Source organism: Salvelinus sp. IW2-2015, linkage group LG18, assembly GCF_002910315.2.
Source record: "Salvelinus sp. IW2-2015 linkage group LG18, ASM291031v2, whole genome shotgun sequence".
In the NCBI taxonomy this organism is placed as follows: Eukaryota; Metazoa; Chordata; class Actinopteri; order Salmoniformes; family Salmonidae; genus Salvelinus; species Salvelinus sp. IW2-2015.
Window position 1 is genome coordinate 19,200,618 of NC_036858.1, and position 27,007 is coordinate 19,227,624.

Genomic DNA, 27,007 nt, shown 5'->3' on the forward strand with positions numbered 1-27,007 from the left:
AGCCATGACTGAGCATTCTTGGTATCAGCTATATAAGGAACAGCATGGTCTGTAAAAATTWATCAATATTAAGTAAAGATGATTGTTTGAARAAATGACAGTCCCTCTCAGTACTGAAATTTCCACGACAGTGTATGATATCATGTTGGCGAGCGGTTTGGTGATGTCAACGTTGTGAACAGAGTGCCCCAAGGTGGCGGCAGGGTTATGGTATGGGCAGGCATAATCTATCCACAATGAACACAATTGCAATTTATTGATAGCGATTTAAATGCACAGAGATACTGTGACGAGATCCCGAGGCCCATTGTCGTACCATTCATCCGCCGCCATCACCTCGTTTCAGGATTATAATGCAATGCCCCATGTCGCAAGGATCTGTACACAATTCCTGGAAGCTGAAACTGACCCAGTTCTTCCAAGGCCTGCATACTCACCAGACATGTCAACCATTGAGCATGTTCGGGCAAAATGAGCAACTAGGGGTCAGGAATATAATGTGAATGGTGGGCTACATATGACATTTTCAGAGTTGTATTCATTAGCGCACACTGTAGCAAAACTTTTACAACAGAAAACATGAGTTTCTTGTTGGACAAGTTTAGGTAGCCCCTCCCTGTTTCAGTCAGTTTTCTTCTGTGCGGTGTCTAATAAATACAACCCATTTGCACACGCAATGAATGAATGAGCACACATTGGAATATTCAACAATGATTATTCCAAATTAAATGTAATACCATATCCCTTAACAATATATATTTGAAATGTCCAATGCAGCCCTGTTATATATCAATATTAAATAATCTCTGAGTAACAACTAAAGATGCAATATGCAGAAATCGCTACGTAATTTTCTGGCTGCTAAAATTTGAATAGTTTGACTAATTTCAGTTTGTGACAAAACAAGCAAGTATAGTGTTGAGAATTCTTGTACCATCTAAACCACTGTGAAATATGTTTTCCATAACCAAAAAAAGCTGTTTGAAGCTGGTGTACAAAACCAGAAGTAAAAGTAAAACGAAACTTAAGAACGGGAAGCATATAAAGAGCACACAGACCAGCTTTACTGCTTCTTAGACTTGCTTTCAATGAAAATGACAGATTTCTAACTCACATTTTTATTTAAATTTGGTCGGGTTGCCCAAAAATTTACATATTGCCGCTTTTATGTGCCTTACTGTAATTATTTTCAATTATTTTCATTGTTTTGGTCACCATAAGGAAACTAACCAGCAAAGAAGAATTGGCACTTGCAACATCCATTGGATTCCAAGAGTGTTGTCTCATGAAAAAAATGTGCAAGCACCTCAATCCATGATGAACAAACATAGATATTGGGATCAAACATTTGGCTGAATAGGGGCAAAATTGTGATTTCCAGTCGAAAGCGATGCAGCTATTCATTCCTTTCACGTCTCATGTTTAAAAAAGCAGGAAGTCTCTGTGAATCCATASAACCACTCAAGCCCCCATTAACACATGTTGGATAGTTCACAGTCCCTCCCTCCAAAACTTTCACACCAGAAAACCCAGAATTGCTTCCTCTTTTTAAAGCAGAGACATGTACACTGGTGGTGGGGACAATTGGTAGGGGAGTTGTTGACCTTCCCACACGTTTATTTGCGAAACAATGGCTCCATTGACTTGGCTGTATCCCGCCTCACAGCCAGAGCAGTTAAAGATCCAATGCAGCCATTTTTATCTCAATATTAAATCATTTCTGGGTAACAAGTACCGTACTGTGATTATAATTTAAAACAATGGTAAAAAATAAACCAAAATTGCTTCTTAACAAAAAGCTATTTCTCAAGCAAGACTTTTGGGACTGTCTGGGAGTGGTCTGAGYGGGGAGGGGAAAACTAGCTGTTTTGGGCAGAGAAAAACTTTCTTATTGGTCTATTAACTCATTGCCTGGTGCTTTTACCAGGCAGACCAAAACACCATCGCACTGAAACAGAATGAAATTTCAGGCAGACTTTTTAAACAGCTCTTACACTAAAAAGGGCATTAACATAACTTTCACACTATTATTCCAACCTCATAGTGTGGAAATAAATATAAAACRKAAAATCACATTTTTTAAGAYCCTTTTTGCTTTATTTTTACTATTTTCTACATTGTAGAATAATAGTGAAGACATCAAAATGATTAAAAACACATATGGAATCACGTAGTAACCAATAAAGGAGGGGGTGTGATGGTGCTTTGCTGGTGACACTGTCGGTGATTCATTTAGAATTCAAGGCACACTTAATCAACATGGCTACCACAGCATTCTGCAGCGATACGCCATCCCATCTAGTTTGCGCTTAGGGACTATAATTTGTTTTTCAACAGGACAATGACCCAACACACCTCCAGGCTGTGTAAGCTCTATTTGACCAAGAAGGACCTGGCCTCCACAATCACCCGGCATCAACCCAATTGAGATGGTTTGGGATGAGTTGGACGGCAGAGTGAAGGAAAAGCAGCCAACAAGTGCTCAGCATATGTGGGAACTCCTTCAAGACTGTTGGAAAAGCATTCCAGGTGAAGCTGGTTGAGAGAATGCCAAGATTGTGCAAAGCTGTCATCAAGGGAAAGAGTGGCTACTTTGAAGAACCTAAAATATATTTGGATTATTTAACACTTTTTTGGTTACTACATGATTCCATGTATGTTATTTCATAGTTTGAATGTCTTCACTATTATTCTACAATGTAGAAAATAGTAAAAATAAATTAAAACCCTTGAATGAGTAGGTGTGTCCAAACTTTTGACTGGTACTGTATATCATTGCATGGTTTCCCCATTACTCCCAATGGTTTTGGTTAGCAGTGACGAAAGTTAGCTGAAGTTAGTACTGGCTGTTTTAAGAAATCCGAACCGAGGATTACAGTTTCCCTTGGGAGTAAGAAACAATATAACTGCAATGTCTAAAATACCGAACCTATCCTTTAAGTAATTATTTTAGGCATTGTTATAGATCAATTGATACGAACTTCTGACTTAAATCTAAAAGCTTGGTTAGTAAAGTGTAATTCTTAGAATTTCTGTTGTTCCATGTGTTACCACAATATTTATTTCTTCTGTTTTAAGAATGCATTTCACACAGACACAAAATATTGAAGTATGTTTTCCATGTATTAAGGCACACGTAGTGTATATAACCAATCATTACATAAAAAATACACATTTTCTTCATAAAATATTTTTTTTACATATGGACTCCTCTTTGCACTGTAGCCAGCATAGCTGCATGGTTATTACACATACAACCATATTTGCTACAAAAAGCTTTTATTTTCTTCCTTGCTAGTATGGTGGATGTTTACGTCATGTTTTTTTGGCTCACTGATAGGTAGGAAACATCCCAATCGAACAAACCCTMAATGTACAGTACCAGTCAAAAGTTTGGACACACCAACTCATTCAAGGGTTTTTCTTTATTTTTAGTATTTCTACATTGTAGAATAATAATGAAGACATCAAATCTATGAATAACACATATGGAATCATGTAGTAACCAAAAAAGTGTTAAACAAATCAAAATATATTTTATATTTGAGATTCTTCAAAGTAGCCACCCTTTGCACACACTTGGCATTCTCTCAACCAGCTTCATGAKGTAGTCACCGAGAATGCATTTCAATTAATTGGGGTGCCTTGTTAAGTTTATTTGTGGAATTTCTTTCCTTCTTAATGTGTTTGAGCCAATCAGTTGTGTTGTGACAAGGTAGAGGTGGTATACAGAAGATAGCCCTATTTGGTAAAAGACCAAGTCCATATTATGGCAAGAACAGCTCAAGTAAGCAAAGAGAAAAGACAGTACATCATTACTTTAAGACATGAAGGTCAGTCAATTCAGAAAATGTCAAGAACTTTGAGGCRCTATGATGAAACTGGCTCTCATGAGGACCGCCACAGGACAGGAAGACCCAGAGTTACCTCGGCTGCAGAGGATAAGCTCATTAGAGTTAACTGCACCCCAGATTGCAGATCAAATAAATGCTTCAGAGTTCAAGTAACAGACACAACTCGACATCAACTGTTCAGAGGAGACAGCGTGAATCAGGCCTTCATGGTGAAATTGCTGCAAAGAAATCACTACTAAAGGACACCAATAAGAAGACAAGACTTGCTTGGGCCAAGAAACATGAGCAATGGACATTAGACTGGTGGAAATCTGACCTTCGGTCTGATGAGTCCAAATCTGAGATTTTTGTTTCCAACTGTTGTGTCTTCGTGAGACGCAGAGTAGGTGAACGGATGATCTCTGCGTGTGTGGTGCTGGTGCCACTGTCAGTGATTTATTTAGAATTCAACACACACTTAACCAGCATGGCTACCACAGCATTTCGTAACGATACGCCATCCCATCTGTTTTGCGCTTAGTGGGACTATCATTTGTTTTTCAACAGGACAATGACCCAACACACCTCCAGGCTGTGTAAGGGCCATTTGACCAAGAAGGAGAGTGATGGAGTACTAAATCAGAAGACCTGGCCTCAACAATCACCCGACCTCAACCAATTGAGATGGTTTGGGATGAGTTGGACTGCAGAGGGAAGGTAAAGCAGCCAACAAGTGCTCAGCATTTGTAGGAACTCCTTCAAGACTGTTGGAAAAGCATTCCAGGTGAAGCTGGTTGAGCGTGTGCAAAGCTGTCATAAGGCAGTGGCTACTTTGAAGAATCWAAAATATATTTTGATTTGTTTAACACTTTTTTGGTTACTACATAATTCCATATGTTATTTCATAGTTTTGATCTCTTCACTTTTATTTTACAATGTAGAAAATTGTAAAAATAAAGAAAACCCTTGAATGAGTAGGTATGTCCAAACTTTTGACTGGTACTGTATATAAAAATATTCACAAGAAAAAGTACAAAATGCCACCTGYGGTCCCATCCTCACATTAATTTGTTATAAAGGGGAGACTTGGGGAGGGTAGAGGCTGTTGAAATTGTGTTTTTTTTTTTAGATCAACTACATTGCAGTTAGCAACTGCAGACTGACTTATCCAAAAATCATAATGAGTAGTCATTTAGGATGCAAGTTGATTTGTAGATCAGTCAGTCTGCAGTCTCCGACAGCAATGTAGTCGATCTCAAACACGCACACAGATACAGTGTCAGAGTGCAGAACTTCATGTAGGGGGAGGGAACCCCAGTCCTGAAGGGTCAGCTTGGATTGCTTGCGCCTCTGTGATTAACTTAGTGGCTGATTGGCTGATGAGCCCACTGATTAAGGCTTCCCAAGTCTAAATTAACCAATGTGGATGGGAGTAAGTATCTCGAGGACTGGAGTTGTGTGGTTGCTCCTCCAAGTTTAGTTTTTTTTGCCCTTGTCTGAAATCTCTGGCGTTGTAAAATAGCACTAAACTCTTTAATAGGCCCCAGATTTCTCATATCGTCAGTGGAAAACCTTGTATCTCCAAAAAGTTAACTTTCAGGAATTGAACAAAAAAAAWGTTTATTATAGTTTTGGAACCTCAAGGTATTTTGAATGACTTTGATTGGTCCTAGAGTCATGAAACTTTTACAGCACGTGGAAGGGAATGACTGTCAATATACTGTATGTAAAAATCTAAAATAAACGATATGAGATCTGTCWATGGCTCATCAGAAACTGCTGACAAAGCTCGTCTAAATTCTACGAGTACAAAACTGCTGGTTGTATGAAAAGCTATTGGCCGTAACTTCGGAGTTGTATAATCAATATCTATCAAATTTGTTAAGACATCCCAAATGCTTCAGAAACAAAAGCAACACATTTATGAGCTGCTAAAATTCTAAGCTTACCCATATGAGGACAACAAGATTCCAAAGCAAATGTGGCTAGTGCCGTTGCCAATACCTCAGGGAAGAAAAGTTTTTTTTAAAGTCATTAAAAAAATCTATGAATACTTTAACCATCCCCACCCGACAATGACACACATAACTCATTGTTTGGTCACTATCAGGAAACTAACCAGCAAAGATTAATTGGCACTTGCAAAGTACATTGGATTCCAGGAGTGTTCTCATTAAAAAAATGTGCAAGCACCTTAATCCATGATGAACCAATATAGATCTTGGGAACAAACATTTGGCTGAATAGGGGCAAAATGGTGATTTCCTGTCGAAAGCGTTGCAGTTATTCATTCCTTTTAGGTCACGTGTTTAAAAGTCTATGAATCCATGCAACCCCTCCCCATACAACCCCATTCAAAAATGRTGGATAGTTCCCAGTCCCTCCCTCCATGCCAACTCCAAAACTTTCACACCAGAAAACCCAGGATTTCGCCCTCTTTTCAAAGCAGAAACGTTTTCACTGGTGGTGGAGGGGACAGTTGGTAGGAGAGTTATTGATCTTCCCACACGTCCATAAAGAAACAATGGCTCCATTGACTTGTCAGTATCCCCCTCACAGCCAGAGMAGTTAAAGGTCCAATGCAGCCATTTTTATCACAATATTAAATCATTTCTGGGTAACAATTTAGAACCTTACTGTGATTTTTGTTTCATTAAAATGGTCAAAATTAAAATGGTCAAAAATAAACAAAAATTGATTCTTAGCAAATAGCAATTTCTCAAACAATAATTTTTCTAGGGCTGTCTGGGAGTGGTCTGAGTGGGGAGGGGAAAACCGAAAACTAGCTGTCATTGGCAGAATTTTGGAACTCGTTCTTGTTGGTCTATTAACTAATTTAYTGCCTGGCAGGCATGCAAAAACKSCATCCCACCACAACAGGCTGAAATTTCMGGCTGTCTTTTCAAACAGCTCTTATACTAAAAGGGCAATATCATAATTTTCACAATTTCACAGTATTATTCCAAACTCAGTGTGGAAATATGTATAAAACAGAGAGAAATCACATTTTTGACTGCACTGGGCCTTTAACATGGAAATCGCCGTTTAAAAAATGCGGTCGATTATTAACTAGAAGTGTGGGCTTGTTGCCCAGAGGAATCTGATCAATGCATTGATTATCAAAAACAACAACGAGGGACACATTTCCCTCTTCAGAATCACACTCAGCAAGAATAAAAACAAAAACATGTGTCATAAGAATAAAAATACATTGGTTTCTTCCAACTTCAGGGCCACCACTCTCAAAATATTCAACCGTAGTATTAGAACTCAATATTCACTTTTCTTGGGCGTCCATGATCAAAGTTTGGGACACAGTGGAAGAATAACACTGGACCCCATCTTGGAAACTTTGGGAGTTATGCAGTGCATGTATTGCACATACTGCATTGTAAGCAACTGAAATTAAAACACAAATAACCTTTTCAAATGAAAATGTGAAAYTTTTGCCAATGTGGTTTTCCACTATTCAGCTGGAAACCTGGAATTCCTTCGTACAGTAGTACCTTTTCCCAGAAATGTCACTGGTATGCTGTAAGAACTTATCAAGAACATTGCACACTGCACAAAGTCCAAGTTTACACAAACCCCCTTGGTCTTCTATATGTCAATCTACCATTTTAAAGCCACATTAATKAACACATGTATTCTCTGACCACAATGGCTGTCTTCTAAATGCATAATGTATTTCTTTCATGGGGTACAGATGTCGGTCAGATGGTCAGCAAAGCCCTTCTCTTGGCCAAACAAAATGGCTTTGATTGTACCGAGCCCCATCAGGTCTTCGAGCTGCTCACCAGAATATTAAACTTCTTCCTTATAAGCATATAAATGGCTTACCAGTGGGGGAAAATGGTTGAAAAGACATCATATACAGGGCTTCCCTGCAAAAGASACCTTGGTCTCAATGGGACTCCTTGCTAAAATAGGTTAAATACATTTCAACCAGTTTTTGTCTGAAACCCCACACATATTAGTGTGTTGTACATTTTCCCCCCATAAAACCGGGAAGACGAGCAATGTCTTATATGTATGATTACAARAAGGAAAGGATAAGGGAATCAGACACTCACATAATGATTCACRCACAAATATGACAATATACCACACAAACATGAATGATAACTTTCAATAAAATTAATCTAAAAACTAAAATATTTCAAATTTTATATCCCTAGTCCAGTGTTACTTGGATAATTCTCCCATTTATCATGAGATTACTTAAAATATTTAGATATTGTGGTGCTGTCTGTCTTTTGCCTGCTAGTAGTACCATATAGTCAGGATTTGAGAACTGTTTATTTCCGGTGAGTGAATTTCCTCGACCTTCAAAGTACTCAGTGTTGTTTCCGAGGCTGTGATAAAAATGTTGACATTGAGGTGCTACAGTAGGGAGACAAGGAAGAAAAAAACCTTGGTGCGCGTTGAAACAAGTTCAGCACACACACGCTAATAATAACGTCCCTCCGATAATGCTACATTGTATTGGGTGGTGTTGTGTAACACCCCAGGTTTTCAGGAGATACAAGCTGGACATCCTCTGGCTGACAGTCCTGTGAGTGCTACTCCAAACAGTACACCTCCATTCACTCGATCACACACTAGTTCCCCACTCATGCTAACTTAATCTCAGACACTCAACGTGCATTCACTCTTAATGCATTTTCTCTCAAATGCATGCACACAGGCACACAGTCCTCACATACCCCTGCATCCCACACAGACTCGTTCCCATCTTCCATCCCTCCCCCTCTCCTCCTTTTCTACAGCAGTAGCTACCCTATCCCCTGTCCGTAACCCAGGTTCATGCCTCCTCACATCACTTCCTGTCAGTCTCATCAGGTGTGCTCTCTCTGGCCACTCCAGGTGTCTGCTAGGCCCAGGTACTCTGGGTTCTCTGCCGTGGGCGTCACAAAGTCATTCACCTGCCTGGGAGGAGGGTTAGGGCCCCCATCCCTCTCCCCACCACCACCCCCTCCGGCCACAGCCTTAGCCACCAGGTCCAGGTAGTAGGGATTGTCGAAGGCAGGCGAGGTGGAGCCGGAGGTCATCATGGGGACCAGGTACTCCGGGTTCTCCACGCTGTGTCCCGAGCTCAGGCCATTGGGGAGGTGCCGATGCCTCTCGGCTGCCCCCTTGCGGGGCAGGGTGCTGGGGCGCTCGACGGCCCCYGGCCGGAGGTCCTGCACCTCCTGGTTGATGTACTCTGGGGGAGGAGAATGAGGAGAGGAGAATAGTTCAGATATGGAGTTTCACATAGAGATATACAGATTTAATTATATTTAAACGATAGTCTTTGAACATAAAGAAGTACAGGTGTAGGCACAGCCATATTACGTGAATGACAAATTAATAGGATAGGGACAACACTCAAAGACTGATTATGACTTGCACAGATGTTTTTCAGCACCACGTATAAGTGGATGAATGTGTGTATTCAGACCTGAGCTCAAATACAATTTGTTTTCCTTCAAATACTTGAGCATTTGCTTGAGCTTGCCTAGAGTGCCAGGTGCAAGGTTGTAAGTTTACACTTATCCACTGCACTTATCCGCAGTGGTGGAAAAAGTACCCAATTGCCAAAATTGAGTAAAAGCAAAGATATCTTAATAGAAAATGACTCAAGTAAAAGTGAAAGTCACCCAGTAAAATACTACTTGAGTCAAAGTCTAAAAGTCTTCGGTTTTATATATACTTATTTATATATACTTATTTGGCGCTGGCCCCCATGGGAAGTACATTATTTTCTTTAGGAATGTAGTGGAGTAAAAAGTTGTCAAAAATATAAATAGTAAAGTACAGATACCCCAAAACTCTACTTAAGTAGTACTTTAAAGTATTTCTACTTAAGTACTTTACACCACTGCTTATCCATTGGTTCCTTTGGACCAGGCAAAACAGCACAGGTCTATTGTGTACTGTCTTTGACCTAACTCACCTGGTAACGCGTGATTATGATTATACGCATTACCCCTACGGGGCAGCGAGTGATGATTAAGATGATTATAATGATGCATCGGTGACGGTCCATCCGTCTCCAGGTCGCTCTCTCCTCCATTGGGGAAGGTGGGGTCTTTGCAATAGCGCCCGGGGCTCGCTGGGGCGTCATCGGGACCCCCGTCCAGGAACACAGAGTCCGAGTGTCCCCCCGTAGAGAGGTGTGAGGTGGTGCGGGCCAGGAGGGAGGGGTAATGGGGGTTCCAGGGCCCGTTGGAGATGGCACTGGCCCCCATGGGCAGAGTGGGATACTGGCTGCGCCCCAGGGTGCTCACCGAGGAATACATGCTTCTCGGGCCACCCGCCATGGAGGGCTCGCTGTCCAATCCCTGGTCCGTACTCTGAGGGGGTGGAAGAAGAGTTTGTGTGTGAGAGAGAGAGAGAGAGAGAGAGAGAGAGAGAGAGTATGTGTGTGTGTGTGTGTGAGAGTAGATCTCAAGGAAACTTACTATTAGGGGAAGGAGAGGCAAAAGGGGAGAGGGAAGGGGCAGGAGGAGGGGGAAAGATGGAGAAGGGAATTAAATGAGGGAAGAACAGGAGAGGTAGCAAGTAGAGGGTAAGTGATTGTTCCAAAGACAGACAGGACAGAAGAAACGGGTAAATGGGAGGAAAAGGCAGAGAAAATAATTCAGAGAGGACAAAGTGAGTTGAGTACTGACCCTGTGTGAGTGGTGTCGTGAGGGGCCGTTGGGGCCCGAGGTCTCCGCTTGGGGTCTGAAGAAGTTGGGCTGGGGCACCAAGTACTCCTCAGCATCCAGCAGGTCTCTGATTTCTGCTCCCTCCTCCTCCAGTAGCATCCTGAAGAACTGACTGTCAACCGGACTGGACAAACTCATCTTGTCATCATTCTGGAGAGAGAGAAGGGAGGGAGGGAGGGAGAAAGAGGAGGTGGAGGGAGAGGAAGAAAGGAATGATTTAGGAAATAAAGTAAGCTGGTAAGCAAACAGATGGTGTTTGGCTACATGTATTTGAACAAACAAACAAACTCACATGCACACAGATTCCACTCATACTCATCTCACAGACTGGCAAACAATATCCACACATCAAGCATGTCTACAAGCATGCACACACACAGCCACCCAGTCACAGACAGACAGACCGCAACATACACAGAGACAACAACAGACACACCGACATACACACACACCTGGATGACTACGTAGCGAGGTGGGTCTCGTGCCATGGCGCTGAACTCTGTCACCAGCTCCTTGAATTTAGGCCTGCTGTCTGGTTCAATCATCCAGCCTGTGTATCAAACGCAGACACAGGTCTGAACTATACTAATCATATAATCATATAAATATAATTTTACATATAATTTGTGTTGCGCTTTTTTAAAAGACTTGAATAGATGAGTATTTTCCATTTATTTGGAGTTTAGGCATATGAGCTGTGTCTACAAAGTTTGATTTTGGGGTGAACCGCCCATCTAAGAGGTCATCTCTTAAAGGGAACCCCCCATTTTGTTTGTATGGAAGAAACGCTAAGGTTCCAGTGCCACTTACACTTGACCATGATCATGTAGACGTCAATGGTGCAGATAAGGGGCTGGGGGAGCCTCTCGCCCCCCTCCAGCAGCTCTGGGATGTCTCGTGCCGGGATCAGGTCATAGGGCTTGGCCCCAAAGGTCATCAGCTCCCAAACAGTCACCCCTAATGAGATAGAGAGATACAGTTGCAGATARAGAAGGTTCCAAATGCTCCATCCAACATAAAAAAACAGTATAGTGTACTATGGTATAAATGCTGTAGTGTTTTTGCAGACTTTACTGTAGTATTCACTTTAGTATTTTTGGTTAATGTTCTATACTGTAGTGCTTTTGCGGACTGTATTATACTGTAGTATTTACTGTAGTGTTTTTGCAGAAATAAATGTAGTATTTACTATAGTGTTTTTGTTTTATTATATTTTACATAGAGGTGGAGGCTTTCTCCTTCAGGAGAAATACTAAATGAGCAAATTTTCCTTAACCTTTAGGTAGGTAGGACTAGGGGGTGAATGGATAGTTCAGAGCTTCTGCTCCCTAGTTCTATTACCTGYAGGGAACACAATGTGGTCTATATTTGGCATGTAGGTTTATCACAATTTAGCATTTACTATAGTTAAAAAAGTGTAGTGTTTTTGCAGACATTACTGTAATTTTTACTACAGTGTATATTTGCAGATAATACTGTAGTAGTTACTGTAATATTCTACAACAGTCTATAGTAAGTACTACACATGATCGAGGGATACTACAGTGTGTAGTATCGTATTCTACACTAAGTACTGTAGTATTCTATAATAAACTGTTGTTTTGTCATGTGTGATATTATGGCAATAACAGTCTATTCAAACTAGAAGGTAGTCTTTGAATGGTTGGTGCCAACATGGCGGCCAATTAAATGTTATATCTCACACTCAGTTTGCTGACTTTATTCAGAGCTATAGATAAACAGTTGTGGGCACTAAAACCTGTGGTACAGGTTTTTGTAAACAAACTATTGCTATTCGATAGAGTGCCTTGTKGCATACGCATTATGGCAATTGTTCTGCCTATACGACTTAACTTTTAATTGCCCACAAATGTACAGAGGTACTGTTGAGTCTGAAATAGTACAGTCGACGTTGCTGTCTTAGTGAATATTTAAATGCTTAGTGGCATTATTTATATATTAAGTATGTGTATCAAGATGGGTTAGAAGTGTCTAGACTGACCGTAGCTCCACACATCACTCTGGTGGGTGAACTTCCTGTGGAGGATAGACTCCAACGCCATCCACTTAATAGGCACCTGAAGAGCACAGATGCATTACATTGAGTGAGCAAAACATTGGGAACACCTTCCTAATATTGAGTTGCACCCCATTTTGCCCTCAGAACAGTCTCAATTCGTCGGGGCCAACGGGATCCCCCCCAGTTTGTTGTGTCAAGTTGGCTGGATGTCCTTTGGGAGGAGGACCATTCTTGATACACACAAGAAACTGATGAGCATTTAAAAAAAACAGCAGCGTTGCAGTTCTTGACACACTCAAAACGGTGCGCATGGCAACTACTACCATACCCCGTTCAAAGGCACTTAAATATTTTGTCTTTCCCATTGCCTAGTTAAATAAAATACAAAACTTCACCCTCTGATGGCACAAATACACAATCCATGACTCAATTGTCTCAGGGCTTAAAATTCCTTCTTTAACCCGTCTCCTCCCCATCATCTAATAAAAAAAAAAACAGGGATTCACCATTGAGACCAGGGTCTTTTTCTCAAGGGAGCCCTGCACATACGATTCATAGACAAAATCGAATAAAAATCCGATCAGTACAAAAACAAAGTAAAATATAGCACAACAAACAATCAAGAAAAACAGCAATATTCCTCCGCAAATAGTCCCCCAATTAATATTTTAAGTTGCCCAAGCCGCATCAGAGCATCCAATTGCAGTGTATTTTGCAGTTGGTTCCAGCAATGATGTGCATAAAACTAAAAGCAGATTTACCTAATTCGGTAGAGACCTGAGAAACCTCAAGAGTTACCAAACCCTCTCACAGGGTTGGTTATCTCATATATTTTTTAAACTTTAACAACAAAGTTAGGTAAGTTGGAAGCTTGTGTAGTARGGCTTTATAAACAAAAAGGGAGTGATAAATTGATCGACAGGACTTTAATGAGGACCAGCCCACCTTTTGATACAGGATGCAGTGGTATTAAGTATTAAGACTGTCACCAGTGATAAAATGAATGGCGCTATGGTAAACGGCATACAAAGTTTAAGAGTAGTGGCTGCTGCAATCTGGTAAATGGTGTCACCATAATCATGAACTGGCAGGAAAGTTGACTGTATCATTTTCAATTTAGGGAGAGGGAAGATCTATTTCTAAAAAGAAGCCCACTTTAAAATCTTAGTTAAAAAGMTAACTCATCCATATTTGTTTTTTAAACATTAAGTATTTGTTAATCCAAATGTACAGATTTGTAGGCGAGAACCTGATAAATGGGAGAATCATCTAGGGCTGGGTGATATGGCCAAAATKTCGTATCATTATATCTTTCAAATATTTTACAGTATTTGGTGTTATTTTATGTTTATGAATAATAAAGGTTTTAMATACATTTATGAGAAGTTCATGACCCTAGGGTGGAAACATACATTATAAGTGATTTCAATTGGGCTTTCTCTATTCTGAATGTTTTATACTGTTCAATCCAACTTCAAACCAAAATAACTTTCTGCATTTTCATACATTTCCGGATTTCCTGCACTTCGTTATTATTTCCACAGTGCCCCACAGAGCTGCATAATATGGGCAAAAAAAAATCTAGGCCTAGTTAATTGGTGAACTGTTGGAATCATGGAAATAGAATGATTTATCTAATTCTATAGTTGGAATATAGAGGGCAGCACCTTGAATACATTGTTGTTTGACATGACAATGAATGAATAAACCAGGGAGGAATTACTGACAGGGTAGAAACAAAAGTTTTGGTCAGTGTTTCCAGGGGACTCTAATTAGAGGTTACATTACATGTTTTCTTACCTCATGTAGCTAGCTAATATATTCATGCTTCGTCTATTCTTCTCAGATTTGGTAGATAYCGTTGCACAAACAACCTGGCTGCGTTAGCTAGCTACTTTTGCGCTGACTCATTACATCATCTAACTAGCGATTAGCGGCTAACAATTTATTTTAGCTAGAACTTGCTAAGAAAAGACAAACTAGCAGACAGTAAGATACACAAACTAATAATGTAGTTATAGATAATGATATATAATAATGTAGTTAATGCTTGTAGAAAGCAGCATCCTTGTCACCAACACCAGCATATGACTATGCAGACTGCAGAATTAATGGTAAGAATGTGCTTGTGACACCTTGGTTGAGCAACTGCTCTCTCCTTGAGTGACAGAGGGCAGAGCTTGGTGTGGAAGCAGCAGGGGGAGAGGGAGAAAAACGATTCAAGTAGCAAATGGAGTAAACCATWAAAAAACGGACATTACAAGCRCCAGAGTTGCATGTCACATTTAACAAAACAAACATTAAAATACCATTTTAGAAGGTAAAGTAAAAACACAAACTGGTTCCAGCCMTAGAACAATCCAATGAATAAATATGTATCCATCTGAAACATTCTTGCGAGAACTAAAAGAACATCAGAGCTGCCAACTCTCACGCATTGGCCGTGAGACACATGCATTTGACTATCTTTGCACGCTCTCACGGCACACCTCGATTATCTCACGCATTGAAAACTGCTTTAAGTTTTCTAATTAGTCCATTATAGTAAGCGCATTAACTTTCAACTGTGCTCCAAATCGTTTTGAAATCGGAGCATCTGCGCCTCGTATTTAACATCACGACCGGAACCTCTATCATTGTCCTGCTATGCCACAGCCCTGTGAAGCGCAGATTATTGAAGCATATGATTGGTCTAGTTATGTTAGGGATCAAGGGGATTGGATGAATGTTTTAAAGAAACGCCCATCAAGATTAGAGTGGAACTGAATGGAGAGAGAGAACGTTATCCTCTGAGTTCATAAAACGGTAAAARTAGCAGCACGGTAGTGCTGACAATGTACAACGTCGACAAAATGTAATTGCTGTTACCCCCGCCCCATTGGAGAATGTCGCCTTTTGACAGCATGTCATCCAAATTTGCATTAGTCCCCTGGTTTGGTGATTGGCATTTAGGCTGTGACAAAGAAAAGACAGCAGACAGACCTAGAGCATGTTTTTAGCAGGGARGTTTGGTAGGGTGACCTGATTTGTAACTATGAAAACCATATTGTCAAACAGGTTGTTTAATTTTAGAGTGGGGACAATAAATAGAAACATAATTTGGATAGATAGGGTGAAGGGGCAGATTTATGTCATCTTGTTTTGAAGAGATTTTATTATCTGTTTACTTTATTTTGTCTGATCAGTGGAACAATTCACTATTTATTTTTATTTTTACATTGGGCAATACTGTAGGGCAATTACTCTGCTTGTCAGCAAGAACATTACTGTTATTCCCCACAGTTATTTTATTATTCCACTTCTTGATTAGATTTGTCCCAATTTTGCAGGTGTAATCACATATTTGAAATCTGAKATGCATACTTGTCTTTGTAAATGTATTATATAATGCTATGTATTTTTTGAATATGTCATACAAATAAGCATTGGATATTGAATGCTCCAGGAATCAAAAAATATTTTAGACATTTTAGGGGGACTCACAACTCATAAACACATATTTTCTATATGTAGAATAAGATGGCAAGGATCTTCAACTAGTCTGCATAAACGACCTGAATATTGATATCCATTAGACTTTTCTTGAAGGTTGGGTGATTTTGAGAAATGAATTGTTATTACAAGAACATTTTTAAACACCCAGCACTTGGGAAACATCAGGGGTGGCCAACCCTCCTGGAGAGCAAGCAGGATTTTCTTTCAACCCTATTTTAAAGAGATAGTTTACCCAAATAACAAAATGATTGTGTCCTTACCTTAAAAGGAGAATACAATTTATGATCACACTGCCATCAACTATTAATATTAGTATTTCCTGTGCAGAGCTTTGGTGTAGTGGTAACACTCCCCGGCACGTGTCACATACAGCTTTCCACCTGAGAACAGGGATCAATCCCTGCACCCAACCATCCCAATGTTTCTCCCATTTTCCTGTCTCYCCATTTAATTACTGTCTGAATAATAGTCAAACCACCCAAAAAATATTAGCACACTCAAAGTAACAGTAGTCCTAAATACACCTGACCTGTGGTAAAAATTACATATTTTTAAATCCACCCTGGAATTGCAGGAAATTGGCACAACTAGGGGTTGTGTCATTGAGCAATGAAATTCACATTGGCAGCCCTGCAACATTTATTTAGTCTTGCACGCATTAAGTACAAGTTTTAAAMCAACCACGGCTTTCTGTAAGGTAACAAGGTCAGATTGCAGCTCTAACTTAGCCTGGATTTAACAGGTGACATCAATAAGGGATCATAACGTTCACCTGGATTCACCTGGTCAGTCTATGTCATGGAAAGAGCAGGTGTTCCTAATGTTTTGTATACTCAGTGTATATATAAAACACACAGACAGCCATACCTTGCCTCCGTCTGCATGGTACTCTGTTTCGTCTATGTCCAACAGGCGAGCCAGGCCGAAGTCAGTGATCTTGACGTGGTTGGGGTTCTTTACCAGGACGTTACGTGCTGCCAGGTCCCTGTGCACAAGACGCACATCCTCCAGGTAGCTCATCCCCTAAACATACACACACAAAATGAGACATTTCACCCATAGACATTATGAACCCATGCAGACAGACGAACGAATGAATGATGGACAGATCATATCTCTCGTAGCCTCACCTTCGCTATCTGCACACACCAATTGAGGAGGTATTGGGAGCCGATGTGGTCCTTGTTCTCTCGGACGTAGTCCAGCAGGCAGCCGTATGGCATGAGCTGGGTGACCAGCTGAACTGTAGAGGTCAGGCAGATACCCAGCAGACGACACACATAGGGACTGGCCACACCGGCCATTACGTACGCCTCCTATGTGTGTGTGTGTGTGTGTGTGTGTGTGTGTGTGTGTGTGTGTGTGTTAAAGAAAGAGAGAAAGAGCGAGAAAGACAGTGAGAGTCTGTGTGTAAGAATTCATTAAAAGAAGGATGGGTTGATACCAAAACTCACATCCAGGATCTCCTTGTTGGCCTTGGGTGAGGTGTTCTCCCGCAAAACCTTGATGGCCACCGGGATCTTCACATTCTCCCCATCAGGAGCCCACGCCCCCTGGAATGAGTATATTCACATTATAATTACGCAATAATAACATAATAACTTTAGAAAAAGTAATAATTTCAATAAATGATGTTGACATCAATGTTATATTAAATTTCAAACTATTCGATTGGTATGAGGGTATCTTATAGACAATGCAAAGACAGACAGATGCATGCACACAGACCTTGTAGACAGTGCCGAAGGCTCCTGAGCCCAGAACTCTTAGCTTCTTTAGCTCTGTCTCCTTGAGGATGCGCATCTGGGCCTGATTGGGCAGGGCTCCGCTGGGAGTCAGMGGCTCCACCAGCTACAGACAGAGAGAAGACTCCCATCAAGCTTGCAGTTAAAACTAGAACTGCAATCACTGACTCTTTCACTTAGAACTGAAACTTTTATCACGCTTTGTGTTACGACAAGACCTACGACATTGATAATGCCCTGGGAAACACTAATAACATATTAACTACAGGGGTTGTAGAAGAAAAAAATAGTCTGGGGCCAAGTTAACCTCCCCTTTCATGTATAAAAAAAAAAAAAGTTATTCGGGCAAGAGGATAATTTTGTACACGTATGAAACTTTTCAATGTATCAATGAAAGAAGAAGAATCCATATGAAGGAAATCCGTCGTAGTGACAGAGAACTTTAACCCCTGTAACTATAAGACAGACAGCTTATTAACATATTGTATGATCTCTACAAGTAGCGACCTACTGATATTACAAAGATATAATTTACAAGCTTCGCATGAATCATTTTTCAAATTCTGTCTTTTGAACAACAACCCCCATGATGCTTYGCGCCACCCCCGTGTGTCATGGCAGTGCCCACACCCACCTCATGCTCCTGGAGGATCCTCCTCAATGTCTCCTTCCTCTTGAGCTGTTTCTGTCGGCGTAGGTAGAACACCAGCAGACCCAATAGGATGAGGAAGAGCACCGCCCCGCCCACTGCAGCCGCGATCGAAGTGCCCGGCCTGGAAAGGAGGAGAGCGACATTCACAATCATCAAGTACCTACTACTTTTATTAATGCTACTACACATTCATAAACCTCTTGGCTTCCTTGTGAATATTTTGTGAATGCATTGAAGCAGATTAATTAATCCTCGGACAAACAGGACAAAAGGCTCAAAGATGACACTGGAGAACTTCAGTTAAAGAGCAGGAGAGATGAAAGATTACATTTTTTACTGACAGTTGGATAAGAGAGAATGGGAGAGAGTTGGATAGAGGGGAGAAACAGCACCAACGCGGTGGGTGTGGCTTGGAGAAAAAAATAAACGTATTGAAAAAGAGACAATAGGATATCAGCTAGAGTATTGCAGAACATGACATATATTTGTGATGGAAAACCTTACCCTGTTTTAGTATGGATGGGGCAGCCTCTTTCATCCTTCTGAGTGCACCTAAAAAAGAAAAAGCAGCATTAGCATTGTGCAGTTTGGTGGTGGTGTGTTTGTGTTCACGCGGCTGTTTGTGTGTGTGTGTGTGTGTTCACACACCTGTTTGTGTGTGTATATCTCATGTCATATCTGTGTGTGTGTTTAAGTTTGTGTGTGTTTGCAGTCACATGCCCATTTGTGTGTGTGTGTGTGTGTATGCGATCACATGCCTGTGTGTGTGTATGTTCACATGCCTGTGTGTTTGTGTGTGTATGTCTCATGTCACATCTGTGTGTGTCTGTTCAAGTTTGTGTGTGTGTACACTCACGAGAGAGTGCAGTTGGTGTTGCAGGAGAGGCAGTGGCCCGTGGCGTTGCTGTATTTCCACACAGTGTGCTGCTCCTCCTTCAACCCACTGGGACATTTCTCCACACACACCTCCCCATCCTGGTAGTGCAGGCAATCTGTACATTGGTGGGCCCCCTATAGGTAAGACAAAAGAGAGAGCTTAGATTCACACACACACATACAGTATTTAAAAACACATATATAGTAAATCGTTTTTGCCCCCTTCCTGATTTTATCTGTTTTTGCATCTTTTTTTATATTGAATGTTATCAGCTCTTCAACCAAAACCTAATATTAGATAAAGGGAAACTGAGTTGACAAATAACCACATTTTTTAAAACTTATTTAATTAGAGTTATGCAACACCTAATTCCCCTGTGTGAAAAAGGAATTGCCACCTTACACTGAATAACTGTCTGTGCCACCTTTAGCTGCAATGACTCCAACCAAACGCTTCTTGAAGTTGTTAATCAGTCTCTCACATCACTGTGGAGGAATTTTGGCCCACTCTTGCATGCAGAACTGCTTTAAGTCAGCAACAATTGTGGGTTTTCAAGCATGAACTGCTCGTTTCAAGTCCTGCCACAACATTTGAATTGGTATTAAGTCTGGACTTTGACTAGGCCATTCCGAAACTTCAAATGTGTYGCTTTTGAACCATTTTCATGTAGACTTAATTGTGTGTTTTGGATCATTGTCTTGCTACATGATCCAGCTGCGYTTCAGCTTCAGCTCACAGACGGATGGCCTGAYATTCTCCTGTAGAATTTTCTGATACAGAGCAGAATTAATGGTTCCCTCTATTAAGGCAAGTCATCCAGGACCTGAGGCAGCAAAAGATCCCCAAACCATCACACAACCACCACCAAATCAAATCAAATTTTATTAGTCACATGCGCCGAATACAACAGTGAAATGCTTACTTACAAGCCCCTAACCAACAATGCAGTTTAAAAAATACGAATAAGAAATAAAAGGAACAAGTAATTAATGAGCAGCAGTAAAATAACAATAGCGAGACTATATACAGGGGGTACCGGTTAGTCAAGGTAATTGAAGTAATATGTACATGTAGGTAGAGTTATTAAAGTGACTATGCATAGATAATAACAGAGTAGCAGCGGCGTAAAAGAGGGGGGTGGGCAATGCAAATAGTCTGGGTAGCCATTTGATTAGATGTTCAGAAGTCTTATGGCTTGGGGGTAGAAGCTGTTTAGAAGCCTCTTGGACCTAGACTTGGCGCTCTAGTACAGTTTGCCGCACGGTAGCAGAGAGAACAATCTATGACTAGGGTGGCTGGAGTCTTTGACAATTTTTAGGGCCTTCCTCTGACACCGCCTGGTATAGAGGTCCTGGATGGCAGGAAGCGTGGCCCCAGTGATGTACTGGGCCATACGCACTACGCTCTGTAGTGCCTTGCGGTCGGAGGGCGAGTAGTTGCCATACCAGGCAGTTATGCAACCAGTCAGGATGCTCTTGATGGTGCAGCTGTAGAACCTTTTGWKGATCTGAGGATGCCATGCAAAATATTTTCCGTCTCCTGAGGGGGAATAGGTTTTGTCGTGTCCTCTTCACGACGGTCTTGGTGTGTTTGGACTATGTTAGTTCGTTGGTGATGTGGACACCAAGGAACTTGAAGCTMTCAAACTGATCCACTMCAGCCCTGTTGATGAGAATGGGGGCGTGCTCGGTCCTCTTTTTCCTGTCGTCCACAATCATCTCCTTTGTCTTGATCACGTTGAGGGAGAGGTTGTTGTCCTTGCACTACACTGCCAGGTCTCTGACCTCCTCCCTATAGGCTGTCTCATCGTTGTCGGTGATCTGGCCTACCACTATTGTGTCATCGGCAAAAACTTWATGACGGTGTTGTAGTCGTGCCTGGCCGTGCAGTCATGAGTGAACAGGGAGTACGGGAGGGGAYTGAGCACCCACCCCTGAGGTGCCCCTGTGTTGAGGATCAGCGTGGCCGATGTGTTGTTACCTATCCTTACCACCTGGGGGCGGCCCGTCAAGAAGTCCAGGATCCAGTGGCAGAGGGAGAGTCCCAGGGTCCTTAGCTTATTGATGAGCTTTGAGTGCACTATGGTGTTGAACGCTGAGCTGTAGTCAATGAAWAGCATTCTCACATAGGTGTTCCTTTTGTCCAGGTGGGAAAGGGCAGTGTGGAGTGCAATAGAGATTGCATCATCTGTGGATCTGTTGGGGCGGTATGCGAATTGGAGTGGGTCTAGGGTTTCTGGGATAATGGTGTTGATGTGAGCCATGACCAGCCTTTCAAAGCACTCATGGCTACAAACGTGRGTGCTACGGGTCGGTAGTCATTTRGGCAGGTTACGTTAGTGTTCTTGGGCACAAGCACTATGGTGGTCTGCTTAAAACATGTTGGTACTATAGACTCGGACAGGGAGATGTTGAAAATATCAGTGAAGACACTTGGCAGTTGGTCACCGCATGCTTGGAGTAGATGTACTGGTAATCCTTCTGGCCCTGCGGCCTTGTGAATATTGACCTGTTTAAAGGTCTTACCCACATCGGCTGCGGATAGCGTGATCACACAGTCGTCCGGAACAGCTGGTGCTCTCAGTGTTATTTTCCAAATGGAGGGCGAGGGAGATCTTTGTACGCGTCTCTGTGCGTGGAGTAAAGGTGGTCTAGAGTTTTTTCCCCCCTCTGGTTGCACATTTAACATGATGATAGAAATGTGGTAAAACGGATTTAAGTTTCCCTGCATTAAAGTCCCCGGCCACTGGATGAGCGTTTTCCTGTTTGCTTTTGGTGGAATACAGCTCACTGAGTTCGGTCAGGTGCTAGCATCGGTCTGTGGGGGTATGTAGACAGCTACGACAAATACAGATAAACTCTAGGTAGATAGTGTGGTCTACAGCTTATCATGAGATACTCTACCTCAGCCGAGCAAAACATTGAGACTTCCTTAAATATCGTGCACCAGCTGTTTTTTTACAAATATACATAGTCCCCCCTTGTCTTACCAGACGCCACTGTTCTATCCTGCCGATACAGCGTATAACCAGCCAGCTGTATGTTGATAATGTCGTCGTTCAGACACGGCTCCGTGAAGCATAAGATATTCGTTTTTAATGCCCAGTTGCTAGTTTAATCTTCCTCGTAGGTCGTCGATGTTATTATTCGGTTTTGGTTGAAGATCTAATAACATTTGGGATCAAAGCTATGCAAAAGTAGAGAAAATTAGAAAGGGGGAAAATACTTTTTCACAACACTGTAAATGAAAACACACACAAAAACTCATAAATGAAAATACACACAGAGGAAAATAGTGTACACACACACACAAAATTAACACAAACACCCACTCATATACGAAAACACACGTCTTACCGGGCCTAGGCAGGAGGCAGAGCCATTGATGGGGCGACACTCTGAGTGACAGGCGCCACAGACTCTCTCGGAGCTCTCGAAAAACTCCCTCGGGGAACTGCACCAAACACATCATCATCAGCATCATCATCAACATCGTCCTCATCACCATTATCACTGTTATCATTATCATCACAATCATCGCCTTATTTACACATCCAAACAGTCCACATACTCTACCGGCATCTCAAGATGATCATTAAATCGTAGGTGGCTCTTTTAAGCTAGTATCTTATTCTTGATACCATATCTTGTGTATTTGAGGTGTTTTGACTTATTTTTTCACGTTTATGCTAATATGGCAAGAATTTGCTAGCTAGCTAACCAACAGCTGTATCGATGTATTTGAGAGACAACAAGTGCGTATTGTGCAAATTGTTTTGTGTTTTCAATAAACATTTGGAGACAAAATATAGATCACATGTTGTCAATAATCCTTTGAAACGAAGCCAACCCTGTCTGTTTTGCCCCAAAGTTTTGCCCCAAATCCGTTTTGTTGCTAGATGACCCACCAGTCTATACAGTGCTCTACTTTTGACCAGAACTACATAATGCTGGGTTGTGTTCAGTAGACACCAAACAGACTGAAACGGACTGAAACAGGGAGGAACTACCAGGGCTGGATTTATGTTTTCTGTTGCAAAATGTTTAACATCTTCCATTGTGTGTCCTAATGAACAAAACACACACACAATCAACTCTTCACACACGCTGCTGCTACTCTGTTTATCTATCCTAATTGCCTTGTCACTTTTACCCCAACTACATGTATATATTACCTCAATCACCTCAACTACCTCGTACCCCCACACATTGACTCTGTACCGGTACTCCTTGTACATAGCCGTGTGTTACTATTTCCTTTARTTTTTTGTGCAAATTTTCTTTTTAACTCCGCATTGTTGGGAAAGGGCTCGTAAGTAAGCATTTAATGGGAAAGTTGACACCTGTTGTATTCGGGGTATGTGACAAATACAATTTACTCTGTGTTGCATGGCAACTTGGTCTCTCTTTTGTATTTTTAAACATYATTCCGTTCTATTGAGAGATTGTGGCCAACACTCATGCAACAAATATAGCTAACACCCAAATATTGCGTGCGCAAGCGTTGCGAAATAAATGTACACATACATGTTATTCAATCATTTCATCCACACTGGTCACACGCATCAACAGGTGTCTGCGTAGCCARGCGCTAAAACACAACTTGGTTCTCTTTGAGATGMTTGATGCGCTGCAAGTCCCGCCTCTCTTATCTATTCACTGGTTTTCAGGAGCATAAGTAAAACAATATTTAGAACGGCCCTTACAACGGCAGTTATTTTTGCGCGCGGTAACAGAATTCTATGCTGCTTTTCTACCAGTTGATTGTTGCATTTTGCTGCTATTATATTCAGCCCTCACGGCTTCATATTAGGCTTTATAAAATAAAAAAATGTAACCACTCAATCTCTTAGCTGCGAGTATCTATAGTATTATTGATAAATATTTAATTATAATTATCATCTATATTACATGTATTATTATCTGAAAGAGACTTTGGTATTAGCCTTTGGTATTAGACACCTCAAAATAAACTTCCTTTAGATTTTATTTGGGGGGGTGGGGGGGCACTATCTGTTGCTCCATGTAGAGAATCTGTATGGGCAAATACAATTTTCCTTTAAAATAAAAATGATTTGATGCAGTACCAGTCAAAAGTTTGGACACACCTACTCATTCCAGGTTTTTATTTTTTTTAAACTATTTTCTACATTGTAGAATAATAGTGAAGACATGATATAACACATATGGAATCATGTAGTAACCAAAAAAAAAAAGTGTTCAACTAATCAAAATGTATTTTATATTTGAGATTCTTTAAAGTAGCCATCCTTTGCCTTGATGACAGCTTTGCACACTCTTGGCATTCTCTCAACCAGCTTCATGAACGGGATTGCTCAACGCCCAGATTTTCTAGTGTTAATAGTCGGAGTACAGAAACACACAATTTTGTATGACTCCAGGTCAAAATTCTACAAAGATCCAGCAATTTTTTTTTTTAAAGGACCATATGCATTTCAGGTAAAATAACCCAATGTTCATCTCCCAGGACAAATTGGCTAGACATAACAAGCTAGCTAAAAGTCCATGAATGTGTTATGTGTGTTTCGACATGCTCCTAAATTAATATACTTGGTTCACAGTTGGTTTAGATATTTTAACCTGTGTGTCATGATGGACAAAATCAACATGTGCGCGATCGCCAGTGTAGTCAGCATGTAATACTGTACAAGCTGCTTTGGTCTGGATCAACCAAAGGAACCAGAGGGCAGATTCAACAATAAAAGCTTTTCGATTGATTTACTAAATGCTTTATCACTTGATCCACTTGTCATTTCCACATATGTATCGATTTGCACTGCCATACAGTACACTCCCTATTCATTTTTGACCATTTCCATTTTGTGGAAGCAAAAGACAGCAATGTTTGCATTTCATGGCACAAAATGCACCTTTTTCATAACATACAGTTGTTACTAACAGCATCCCATTCGTCTATCATCCCTAAAAGATATTGCACTCCTCCACACACTCCGACTTATTCTCCAGCCATAGAAGCCGGGAGAACGCGTGTGTATGTGCGTATGACAGATTGTTTGACCGTCTCTCACCCCTGATAGATGTCGCACTCCTCCACGCACTCCTTCCCACGCTGGAATTTCACACAGGCCACACACTGGCTGGGCCCTGGCCCCCAGCAGCCATTAGCACACAGCAGGTGACACATACGGCCCTCCACCACTAGGAGGAGAAGACAGGGAGAATTCAATTAGATTCAATAAACTTCACTGATCACCAAGGACACAGCTTTTGGTGCCACATGGAAAATACTAACATTCACACACATGAATGCACACACAAACGCTGATGTTTCTTCCCTCTCAACACACAACCACCATACACACATACGCAGAAACATAGACATCCACAAAATGTGCATGCACGTGTGCTGCTTGTTTTCGTTCATGAAGGTGTGCGCGTTATGCATACCACACTCCTGGGGGTCCTGGTTGGCATTGACGATTCGGTGGGGCCCCTGGGTGGGGTGCAGCAGGGTCCCCCAGGGCAAGTCCTGGGTGTAGCAGAGCTGGGAGTTGTTGTGGAGCAGGACCAGACCCCCGCTGATGCTCCTGAGTGAACGCAGACCCAGAGAACGGATCTGTATTGACTGGACCCCCAGAGAGAACACTCCTCTAAAAGGAAAGAGAGGAGAGGGAGCACATTTAGTCATTTAGTAGTATGGGCGAAGACACTTGCGCTGTGAGCCAACAGCTATTAGTCAAGTTATATTCTGCAGCGTGACTTATGCTGTGAGTTTAGTTTRACAGCAGATTTAGTTACAGCGCGATACAAGCACCACACACAATGCAAAATCGGTATAGTATGAGAGCTCCCGTTATTTAGAACATTTAAAATCTATTTTTTGGAGCGAAAAATGTTGAAGGCGAAAACAGGGTTAAGAGGAGATAGAAGGATGGTAGAAGAAGGGTAAGGGGAGGAGTGAAAGAGTAGACAGCTTGACAGAAACACAGAAAACGGAAAGCAGAAAACCCCATACCAGTAGCAATTGCACAGACTTCCATCCACTAACCTGCAATATTTACAATTTCACCCTGCAGCCTCAAGCAGCTGTGCTAGGTAATCATTAGCTTTTATAACCCAAAGTTCAAGGGATCCTTGATCAGACAGGCAGACATACATATAACATGGACACATATAGTGAGGACAAACCTAGACAGGCAGGCAGATAGACAAAGAGACAGCGAGACAGATAGATAGATATAATTGATATTGACTGGCAAGACAAAAAGAAAAAAATGATTATTATATAAGACAGACTTCATGAAACATTAGTAGACCAAAACTAGTGGACAGACGGACTTGGCCAGCGGACTGACAGACAGACATAATACTGTAATGACATGGCGGAGACGAACAGACCGATGGACAGTTCTACAGACTTACTTATAGAGCATCCTTCCTCGGATCACTTTCAGGTTCTCAAACACACTCAGGTTAGTCCAGTTGGCTGGCCACGCATCAATGTACAGATATCCTGAAGGGAACAGAAACACACACAAACACGCATACAGAATCAATGCTATCCCAAAAGAAAGTGTGTGTGTGTGTGTGAATGGCTATGCGTGTTTGTGCATGTGTGCGGGTAAGTGTGTGCATGTGCATTCTGTTTATGTGCACATACATGCATGTACGCATACATGCGTGAATGTGTGCGTGCATGTGTGTGTGTG

At 41.4% G+C, this 27,007-nt stretch overlaps 1 protein-coding gene across 1 annotated transcript in view; it reads right to left on the minus strand.

The window, feature by feature from the left end:
* Positions 1-3,104: 3,104 nt before the first annotated feature.
* The window catches only part of erbb2 (erb-b2 receptor tyrosine kinase 2), a 44,653-nt gene continuing 20,750 nt past the window's right edge, over positions 3,105-27,007 (minus strand). The window contains exons 11-27 of the mRNA XM_024007167.2: positions 26,721-26,811; positions 25,746-25,948; positions 25,367-25,496; positions 22,674-22,770; positions 19,297-19,451; positions 18,945-18,992; positions 18,423-18,561; positions 17,772-17,894; positions 17,498-17,596; positions 17,174-17,359; positions 16,911-17,066; positions 12,531-12,606; positions 11,339-11,485; positions 10,981-11,078; positions 10,490-10,678; positions 9,772-10,171; positions 3,105-9,039 (exon numbers count right to left, since the gene is read on the minus strand). Of these exons, the coding sequence (XP_023862935.1) occupies positions 8,672-9,039; positions 9,772-10,171; positions 10,490-10,678; positions 10,981-11,078; positions 11,339-11,485; positions 12,531-12,606; positions 16,911-17,066; positions 17,174-17,359; positions 17,498-17,596; positions 17,772-17,894; positions 18,423-18,561; positions 18,945-18,992; positions 19,297-19,451; positions 22,674-22,770; positions 25,367-25,496; positions 25,746-25,948; positions 26,721-26,811 (2,705 nt within the window). The 3' untranslated portion in view covers positions 3,105-8,671. The remainder of the gene's footprint in view (positions 9,040-9,771; positions 10,172-10,489; positions 10,679-10,980; positions 11,079-11,338; positions 11,486-12,530; positions 12,607-16,910; positions 17,067-17,173; positions 17,360-17,497; positions 17,597-17,771; positions 17,895-18,422; positions 18,562-18,944; positions 18,993-19,296; positions 19,452-22,673; positions 22,771-25,366; positions 25,497-25,745; positions 25,949-26,720; positions 26,812-27,007) is intronic.